Source organism: Rattus norvegicus, chromosome 6, assembly GCF_021556685.1.
Source record: "Rattus norvegicus strain SHRSP/BbbUtx chromosome 6, alternate assembly SHRSP_T2T, whole genome shotgun sequence".
Classification (NCBI taxonomy): Eukaryota; Metazoa; Chordata; class Mammalia; order Rodentia; family Muridae; genus Rattus; species Rattus norvegicus.
The window spans coordinates 137,682,501-137,692,729 of record NC_141539.1 but is presented as its reverse complement, the minus strand read 5'-3'; the positions used below and the strand labels follow the sequence as shown (position 1 = coordinate 137,692,729).

Genomic DNA, 10,229 nt, shown 5'->3' with positions numbered 1-10,229 from the left:
AGCTAGGCAGCTTAGAAGCAATAGCCCAAGGAGGGGGCAAGACTGCTTGGACAGTAAAGGCACTTACCACCTTTTCCCTGGAGGTGCATGGCAGGAGAGAACAATTCTCTGAGGCTGATCTCCACACGAATGCTGCAGCAACCCCCCCCACAAACCCCACAATTAATAAAATTTAAAAATACCCCTGGTGGGAATAAGGCAGAGGATTTGCACAAGTCTTTAAAGAGTTAAAGTTACACTCGGCCTGCAGCCCAGGTAGGTGTGTACAGCAGAGGTGTAAACAGTTCACACCAGGCCCCTCATGCACATATTCTGCTCTTAGCAGCATTCAAGTGCCCTCAAACGGAATCACACCCCACACCTCCCCACATCCCCCACCCCCAGCACACAAAGCCTGTTGAATGGGAAAAGGGAACATAATCCAACCGGACACAGAATGTGACTCAGCCATGAGCTGTGAAGCTCTGCCCTACAAATCTCAACAATTGGAAGCAGCCAGCCATAGCAGGAACCGTACATGTTCAACACCTCTAATTATATGACAAGCTTGGAATGGGCAAATCCAGAGAAAGCAGGATGGTAGGGCTAAGGCCAGAACAGTAGATTCTCGGGAATATGAAGGAGTTCTTGGGTAATGGAAAACTTGGATCATGGATTTGAAGGAAAAAATAACGTGTGTGAGTGTTTTGCCTGCACGTATGTCTGTGCGACACGTACATGCATGTTGCTCACAGAAGCCGGAAGAGGACATCAGGTTCCTTAGGACTGGAGTTATAGATGGCTGTTACCTGCCGGGTGGGCGCTGGGAACACAACCTGGGTCCTCTGCAAGAGCAAACCGTGTGCTTAGCTGCTGAGCATCTCTTTAGCCTCTTGGACCATAGTTGCTGACCATCATGGCCTTTTGACTGGCAGAAGAGGTCTGCAGTGTGTGAGGTGAGGTTTGCAGAATGCAAATTAGCCATCGCACCACAGCGGTGGGGAGCCGTTTGCCACTTGCCCCTGTCTGGTCTTAGTTCCCATCTCCTTCCCATCCCCACCACCCTGGGGCTTGAGAACCCTCAGCAGATGCTTGGGGAGTGGCCCAGTCTGTTCACGCACAGAAAGGAGGCTGCAGCGGACTATCTGGGACCCTCTAAACAGAGCACCAGCACCGATCCCGATCCTGGCCCAGGAGTGACTGCACTTCCTGGGAGTTTGGGGACGGAGTCCCTGGATAGTATTTAAGGACAGTGCCCTGGCTGCTGGTTGGGGGGCAGAAAGCAGCTTCCAGAGGGCTGGGTCAGGCCAGCAGGAAGGTGACAGGAACCCCAACATAGCCTCCCTGCCCTAGGCCCCTACTTCCCTCTTGGGCTGGGATCCCCCCTGGCAGGAGTGGATATAGGACACTTTTTTACCAAGAGCCTCTGAGGAACATGGCCGGCACCTGCCCACTGTTGCCTAAGGGCACTACCTGGCTTCAGGCCATACATCCATGCAGCCCAGGTGTCTGAAAGCTCCCAGCTGATATTGCTGCACCCCATCTAGTTCACCACCCCCTTCACCCTCTTTCAGTGGCAAGAGACAGTCTGATGAAGGAGACCATCAGGACATGTCCGAGGGCCTCATCCTTCCGGCAAGGGGTGCGAGCAGGGATGACGGCATTTACGGACCCAAGAAACCACTCGGGCCAGGCAGTAGGATGCATGGGGCCCAGGTCCCGCCATTTGGTTCCTCCCCTGCTCCCTTTCCACCTCTAGGAGAGTAGATGCCCTTGTCCATCGAGGTCACCATCAGCGGCTCACCCATCCATCTTTCCACCATGCACTCCCACCTATCCTCTCTCCCACTCACTTCCCTCCAGGGCCACAGGGGAAGAGGAGCGCCCTCCCCCTCCCAATGTTACTACCTATTCCCGTGTTCTAGACACCGCACTCATGACAGACAAGGTTGCTCTTTATTGGTTAAAGTCCCGGCTGGCCCGCAGACTCAACAGTGCACACCTGATAGGGGTTGAGCCAGGGCAGCTCGTCCCCACTGGGCAGACACCAAGGGAGATGACAGGTGCTGTGGCCAGGTCACCACCCAGGAGCAGATGAGCCTTTTGTTTGTTTGTTCCCTAAGGACCTACCAGGCCCTACCCACAGTACTTCCAACAAGCATCCCTCAGGCCCTCACTAACCCCCCAAGTCATCATAGCAGAGTAAAGACACAGAAAACAGCACTCAGCTAAAAGAAACCAATGAGCCGTGGGGGGTGGGGGATGTCTCAGCCCATCACAGACATCTGTACCTATCTCCCTAGAGTCAGACACCGCAGGGGTGGAAGGTGCATGCGACAGGGGGTGGGTAGTGGTTCGCAAAGCAGATGGTGAGGCCATGAACGTGCAGGTGGCCCAGGGTGATGCTAGGCCAGGTCCTGGCATCGAGGGCCAAGGCTCCCAAGGATCCTGACTGGGTAAGGCACAGAGTTTGGGTTTTCTCAGGGGCCCAGTCCCAGCCTGGCCCCGAAGAGCCTCTGCAGGCGGCACATCCAGCACCCGCCGATGTGCTGAGCCGATGAGGGCAGTCACTTGGCTTTGGGCCTGGACCTGAGGCCTGTGGGAAAGGAATGACAATGTTAGGAACCGCCTCTCGGAAATCTCTAGGTGCCCAATAAAGGGTCTCGCTGCCATCGATTTCCAAGGCTGTGACACGTATCTGGGTCCACTCCGGTGCCAGATTCTTCTCTGGGGCAGCAGAATTCAGCCAAGATGGAGCCAAGTTCACACCCACGGGCTGCTGTCTCGGAGGCTGCCGCAACCAGGTGTGATGCCTTGAGCCAGACTGTCCTCCGGTGGGCTCCCAACGGCCTACTTTTCTTTTCACAGACCCATACCCACCGTCTGCTCTCAACCAGCCTCACTGGTTCCTTTGAGCTGGACTTGGTCCTTCCTGCTTCCTCTCTACCTAGGTGCTGACCAGGGAGGGCCCTGGGCCGGCAGCCACACACTGAAACTGCCCCCAACCTGAGCCTGTAGGAACCCTGCTCCGGACACTCTCTGAGCTGCCTAAAAAGCTGCTTTTTCACTAGTGGTGGGTGGGGTTCTGGGCTCCCCCTGGGAGGCTTGAGTTTGAGAATTTACTCAGAAGACAAGAGAAAAGGAGCAGAGCAGTGGCTAGCTGTCAAAGCTTCATCTGTCCGTCTGTCCATCCATCCACCGTGTTATTAAGACACGGCGGGGAGTGGGGAGATGAACCAACCACGGCAGGGGTGTAGCATGTCCGGGTTAGCTAGAACAGGGGTGCTCGGCATGGAGAGGCTGCCGATCTGGGAACACAGAAGTTGGTTTCCATCAAAATGTATTGCCCAAGGGGGCAGTCCAGACTGCAGGGTCAACAGCACCAAAAAACAAAACAAAACAAACAAACAAACAAAAAACAAAAAACAAAACAAAAAAACAAAAAAACAAAAACAAAAACTGAGGGAAGACCACTGTGCCGGCTGGACCAAGAGTAACGGTAAACCCCTGCTCTGAGCCCCCTGGGGCTCCTGTCTACATAATACCAACAGGCTTTGTCCTTGTACCTCGATCCTGAGACTTCAGCCCAGTAGCCAGCAAGTTCAGAGTGCCAGGCAGGCAGACTCAGGGTCCCTGTGCCAGGTCAGAGGTGTTCGGGGTTTGTTCAGGCTCTCAAAGATGACAATGCGGACAGACATTTTTGTTTCAGTCAGGACTTCCTCCATCCATGATACCTGGCTGCAGAACAGGGCCCTGAGCTGGTCCAAGTGCATCTTTAACGTCTTTTGCCATGTACTGGCCGTGAGTGGGGCCCAGAAGCCCCACTGTGTAGGAGGAAGACCTGTGTGAAGGTTTGCATATGCTTGGCCCAGGGAGCGGCACGATTAGGAGGTATAACCTTGTTGGAGAAGGTCTGTCACTGTGAGCATGGGCTTCCTAGCTGCCTGGAAGTCGGTCTCCTCATAGTAGCCTCCAGATGAAGATGTAGAACTCTGAGCCCTACCTGCTCCATGCCTGCCTGGATGCCATGCTCCCACCTTGATGATAATGGACTGAACCTCTGAACCTGTAAGCTAGCCCCAACTAAATGTTTTTTACAAGATTTGCCTTGGTCATGGTGTCTGTTCCCAGCAGTAAAACCCTATCTAGGACAACCTGGCATCTACACGGATCCGACTCTGCCCCGGCAATGGAGAGGGGAGGCCCTGGTCCTTTGCCTCTGGCAGCATCTGCACTCAACACACCCATTTCTGTATAGTCTTTCTGGGCATGCGCTTGACCATAACCTGGACCACAGGTAGGCTGGAGTAGTGTTGGGAGGATTGGCCCGGTGTAGAGGGAAGGAGTCTCCCAGGGAGCTGGGATTAGTAAAGCTGCAATTACCTTGACCATGGGTAGGGCTGAGAGAGGGATAGGAACAACCTCAGTCTGTCCTGCAGGACTAAGAAACAGCCATCCCCAAAGATCCCCACACTGTGCCCACAAAGGCCTGGAGCCCTACTCCCTACCGGGAGCCTGGCTTGGCTCTATCTATCATGCCTTGGAGACCCATCTGGAGTCCAGCTCTGAGGTTATGTCCTACTGGAAGAGAGAAGACCCTGGGCAGGCAAGGCTTGTAAGCTGGGCCTTCTCTAACAAGACAGCACAGCAAAGGCACCACCACCATGAGCCAAGGGAGGGGTTTGCTGATATATCCAGAGAGCTGGAGACAAGCTAGGTTAGTGTTCAGGAGGGCTAGGCAGCAGGCTGAGGCCCCAGTGCCCGCTGCAGTCATTAGTCAACAGGAGCCGGGCTGCATACATACCTCACTGGATCACACACAGCCTTTTTGCCTTATTATCATCAGAATCAGGGGCAAACTCTGCTTTCAAATAGAGGAAACACAGGCATCAGCTTATGATGGGGGCAGCCGTCATAAGCCGTCAACTTAGGGTGGTGGGATCTGTGGGGGCCGGGCTAGCCATGCCAGCGCTGTTGGTCAGGGTCAGAAACTGACCACCAGACCAAAGCTGACCCTTCAGTCATGGTGACAAAGGAAGCTGCAATCAGGAACTTAATGTCCGACCACTCTGCAGGAGCAAGAGCCAAGGGCTACCCCGCTCCATTCCCTGAAGAAGGGGGTGTGGAGGCAGGGTGTGAATTTGCAGGTAAGCGATGCAGGCAGTGGCCCCCAAAGCTGCCCTCTTGTGTGAAGTGCTGCGCCCCACTGAATCACCCTCTCTCCTGGATGCTGGTTGAGCCTGGAGTACCCGCAGGGGTAAGGGAGGGACCAGCAGGATAGCAGGGAGAGGTCCCAGGCCCTGTTGTGGAGCAATTGGCTTTAACCACATGCCCGGACCCAGCTGTCCCCCAGCCTTGCTCACCACTGCCCACCTCCCAGTTACCTTCTTGGCGCCTTGAGGGGCGTTTCTTCCTCCGCTTGCCTGTCCCTTTCGAGATCCGGCCCTGGACCCTGGGGAGGGTGCCAGACCCTGAGGAATCTGTCACTGCATCCTCAGAGAAGGACCTGTCCAGGGAGGTGTCGAGTGCAGATTCTAGGGCCGTGTCCTCTTCGTCCTCATCCTCTCCAGGGCGAGGGAGGTGGGTGCCCTGTCCTCGCTCAGTAGCATCCTCTGGCCGCACACTGGTGCTGTCAGCCTCGGCTCGGTGGACACCCCAGAGGGCTTCAGGATCTGTAGCATCCTGGTGTGAGCGCTCCACCCCAGGAGGCTTATTGCTAGAGAACTCAAGGGGTTTCAGAGCTTGATCATCTCCCAGAGTCACTGGCCAGGCGCCCTCAGAGGGCTGGGTGTTTAAGATGTCTTCAGGGGCCAGGAAGTCGCTGGCATCCACATACCAGGAGGAACGCCTCTCCAGGGATGGCGGACCACCGTCTTCTTTGGTGGGCTGGGGGCTGGGGGTTACAGCGTCCACAAGGTCCCAGCCCTGTGGCTCGCCGGCTGCTGTGGTATCAGAGCTTGGCTCTGAGGCAGGCTGGTTTGTGCCCTGGGTAGGATTGCTGGCAGTTGCTGTGGATAGAGGGATGTGTCCGTAAGGGCGAGGGCCAGGATTTTAGGCATTCTGGTCTCACCCCAGAAGTGTCCCTGACCCTGAACCTTCCTAAACTACTGTAAACTTCAGTCTCGTGAGCCCCCTCCCCAACATGGTTTCTTATGGGCCAAGGGAAGGCAGTATCTTCAGTGTGGCCACACAGAGAGGACAGGAGGATACCCAGTAGGTCACAAAAACCATCTATTTCCAGAGTCCCAGGAGTGAAGTCCTTCCTAAAGTTTGTCTGTCTTTAACATTGAGGTCCCAAGCTCAGGGCTGTCCGTCAGTGGACCACCAACCCCCACACCCCCTGGCCACCCATAGGTAACAATGTTTAGGAGAGGCAGAGCCCTCCCATAGGTCATTTTCAGAGCATCACTATCTCACTCCCTGCCCCTAAGCGTCTCTAGACCAGTAGGGGTCCCTGAGGGTCCGAGGGTCCCAGGCGGCTTCCTGGAGGCAGGCAGGGACAGAAATGGTGGGAGGGAGTGGGAGAAGGTCACGGGCTCAGGTCTCACCAGGCTCTGTGATTTTTGGAGGATCTGCTGGAGCCACTCTGCCACTTGCTTCGGTGTCTCCCCGGCCCCGGGCTGTTTTCCGCAGTTGGAAGCCCTTCCTGATGTCGGCCAGCAGGGCATCGATGACACACACCTCTTCTTGCTTCCCAGGCCCCTTCCTGACTGCAGAGCAGAGCCACAGGCCTTAGAGAGCAGCTCGGAGATCGGAGATCGGGAGGCCCTCCCAGGGACCCCGAGGAGAGCTGGAGAAGCGCGGCAAGGCTCTGAGGCTCCCATCTGCCCCCTAGACCCACCAGGTTTCCCGTCCTCATCCCTCGGCCTCCGTGCCTCCTCCTCCGCCAGCTGCTGTTTTCTCTTTTCCGCTTTTGCCATCTGTTCCTTCCGGTCCTTGTTCTCCTGCTCAGACAGACAGGAGCCTTGTCACCCACCTCAGTGGGTCACCAAGGACAAGTAGGGTGGACCTAGACACAGCTGGGAACCAAGGGGCACATTCTACCTGGCTGGGCTGGGAACCCCACTCTGGTCTCAGGCATCACCTGACTCCTCCCTGGGCCCACCACACACCTTCAGGGCACGGGTAAAGAGGTCTCGGAAGGTCTTCATGGTGCTGAACGTGTCCTCTAGGGACAGCTTCTGGGGGTCTTCGCACAGGTAGTCAGCCAGCTCCAGCTTCTTCTGCTCAATGGCGTCAAACACCTTGTCCAGCGCCCGGGAGGCCTCAATGCTGGCCTTAAGACATAAATCTCGGTCAGCACCAAGCAAGTAGGAGAATGCTGGTGAGGCCTTAGGCACAGGACCTTTGGGCAGAGGTCTCTATGGAGGATGGGATCTGTGGCATGCTGGGTGTACCAGGGAGCCTCAGCTTAGGGCCAGGGAGCCCGTGGAGGAGCCAGAGAAGCTGCTTTCCTGATTCAGGCTGTTGTCCGCTTGGCCTGTGTTCCCCAGCAGAGCTGTTCGCCCACCTACTCAGTCTACACAACCCCGGGCATCCCAGGGTCTGTGCTCCTCCACGGAATGTACTGGGAGTGTTCTCTTCTGCCTGCCACGGGACTTCCACTGCCCAGCTTACCTGCAGGCGCTCAGCATACTGCTTCTGCACCTCAGGGATTGAGGAGGACACCTTCCGCTCTGCTTCCAGAAGCTTCTTCAGGTTGGCACTGGCCTCTGAGTGGATGATCTCCAAGTGGATTCTGAAAGGCACAGAGAAGGCAACACCGGTGGGATCATCAGGTGCCCGCTGACAAGCGGTCACAACGGACCCTTCACTGCGCAGTCCCTGAGACTACACAGACCTCTCCACGCACCCCGCTACGGGCCCTGGGTCCCTCACGCTTTTCACATTGCAGGTTCCAGGAGCCGGACGCTCAACTTAACCAGTCCTGTTAAGATACTGGTCCCTCGTTGTAGAACAGTGCCTGTGTCTTAACAAAGCTGTTGGTCCATTTCCATTCTTGACTGATTAGCCTTAAGGCTTGGCAGCTGCTGAACCGAAAGTTCCTGAGACCGAGGCAGTGGAACACGAGAGCACAGACTTTGCAGCTGGTAGTGTTAACCTGATTGCTGCGTGCTGAGACCCAAGACAACGTCACTCCCAAGCCTCGGCCTCCCCGTCTGCATCATGAGTCGGAATGACCTAGCTTATGCTGTTAGGAGGTTCACTTAGCAGAGAGGCTGTGCCCGACTGTCACCCCACCCCTTCTGGGCTTGACGTTCTGATCTAAGTCACACCGCTATAACTGACACGCTCCTGTCCCACAGCGAAAGTCAGCGTCTTTGGAGTGGTCCTGAGGCACAGGGCTATGCTCTGGCTGTTAACCAGGCTCTGCTGTCGGGCAGGCTGGAATCAGAGGCCGAGGCCTGAGCTGCTAAGGCTCTGGGCTGGCAGGAACACCCACCCTGCAGCTTGAGAGGGCGACTCCAGGTCCCGGGACAGCTGCAGGAGGTCCGGGTGGCTCTTCTCCACTTCCTGTAACAGTGTGGACAGCAAGATCCCCGTTGGTCCTGAGCCTGTGCAGGGTATCAGCCTGCACCATCATGAGTAGGACCCCCACCAGCCCTCTGACCCTCCTGGGGCCTCTAAATCATGCCTCAAGCCTGTCCCGACATGTACGGGGGTGGTGGCAGGGAAGGCCTGCTGGAGATGAGCAGTGTTGTGGCTCAGTCTCAAGAATAAGAAGGACAGAGTCGGGATAGCCACAGGGACAGGCTCCCCAGAGGTCACCTCCAGCACATGGTGCAGCAGCGTCACACGGCTCTGCTGGGACTTGGTCTCTGTGAGCTTCAGCAAAGTGCTAATCTTGAAGCCATCTGCATCTCCCGTGTGGCTGCCCTGTGGGGGACAGGGAGTGAGCCCCCTGGCTCTCGGGGTGTGGTGGGAAGTGGACCACAGGACGGCTCTGACTTACATAGTTGAGGAAATTGCCAATTTTGAGGATCAGCTGACAGAAGACCGGCAGCCGCTGGCTGGTGAGCAGGCCTGTGACAGATGAGCGGGTTTGAAGGAAGGCCTGAAGCCTCTGGGTACCCCGGGGTACCCAAGGCCCATCACAGCACCAGAAAGGAAACAAGGCAGGGGCTACATGGGATTACAAACTCCTTCACTGTCGACAGGCAGAGGGACGCCGGGAACAAACACTTTCTGCCGTGTCCATGTTTGCTGGACCCTCGGCTCCAGCAGGTGCATGGCTATTATCATGTACTTTGGGTGAGGACTCTGGAACGTTACAGGGGCCTCTTCCAACTGGTGGTCCCCCAAAAGTCTCAGGACCCTGCCCCACGGGGTGGCAGGGAGGACCCTCCCAGCTCAGCGGTTGACATGGGAGTAGGGATGTACCATGCTGTGTGTGTGAGAGAAGTGAGCCCACCTGTGTCCTTGGTCAGTGGTCAAGCAGGTTCCTGTCATTCTTTGTTCACAGAAGGCAGATGTACACTTGTACATGAGTGTGTATGTAGTACACCCCTGTGTGTGTGTCTGTATGTGGCTATATACGCATGCATGCTTTGTCTGTGGGTATGGAGTACGTGTCCTCACCCAAGTGTGCAACGAGTGAGTGTACAGGACTCTGTGTGTGTGTGTGTGTGTGTGTGTGTGTGTGTGGTGTGTGTGGTGTGTGTATGTGTGTGTGTGTGTGGGGTGTGTGTGTGTGGTGTGTGTAGTGTGTGTATGTGTGTGTGTGGGGTGTGTGTGTGTGTGTGTGTGTGTGTGTGTGTGTTAGCAGCAGAGGGTTTTCGTGAGAAAGTCAGCACCTCATTAGTTCTTGGCAGCCATTGTGACCTATGTGACATAGTTCCAGCAGGGGCTGACACATACGGCAGACCTGTCCCCCCACAACCCCATAGGCTTCTGGGCCCCACTCACTCTCGCAGGCGGTGAGCACCAGCTGGGCCTTGGGCCGCACCATGTCCAGTACGATGGCTGTGCCCTCGCACAGCATCATGCACTCCACCCGCAGCTGGTAGCTGGTGCGGCACAGTAGGGGGTTAGGGCCTGGAGGTTCCACCATGCTTATCACTGGGAGCATGCTCTGCCCTTGGCGGGTGGGTGGAGGGAGGGACCCCATGGCCTGGACTGAGACCATGTACACGCCTAAGTCTGTCCCTATGACAGAAGTAAGGCCCAGGCAACTTGGTAGCAGCTCAGGAGACCTGGAGCTTCTCAGGTAGACGCTAGCCTCAGGATGTAAGAGATCTCACCTCTGCTCT

At 56.3% G+C, this 10,229-nt stretch overlaps 1 protein-coding gene across 19 annotated transcripts in view; it reads right to left on the bottom strand.

The window, feature by feature from the left end:
* Window positions 1–1,913: 1,913 nt before the first annotated feature.
* Window positions 1,914–10,229, bottom strand: part of Inf2 (inverted formin 2) — a 26,751-nt gene continuing 18,435 nt past the window's right edge. For 2 of the 19 annotated variants that reach the window (XR_015622034.1, XR_015622029.1), the window contains exons 13-25: window positions 9,886–9,986; window positions 8,933–9,003; window positions 8,749–8,856; window positions 8,423–8,493; window positions 7,597–7,717; window positions 7,092–7,256; window positions 6,821–6,923; window positions 6,528–6,689; window positions 5,364–5,987; window positions 5,195–5,279; window positions 4,784–4,840; window positions 3,546–3,717; window positions 1,917–2,575 (exon numbers count right to left, since the gene is read on the bottom strand). Coding sequence is in view for 9 of the 19 variants with exons in the window: in XM_087553993.1 (XP_087410119.1) it covers window positions 4,828–4,840; window positions 5,195–5,279; window positions 5,364–5,987; window positions 6,528–6,689; window positions 6,821–6,923; window positions 7,092–7,256; window positions 7,597–7,717; window positions 8,423–8,493; window positions 8,749–8,856; window positions 8,933–9,003; window positions 9,886–9,986 (1,624 nt within the window). In the remaining 10 variants the exon portion in view is untranslated. 19 annotated transcript variants of the gene reach the window in all.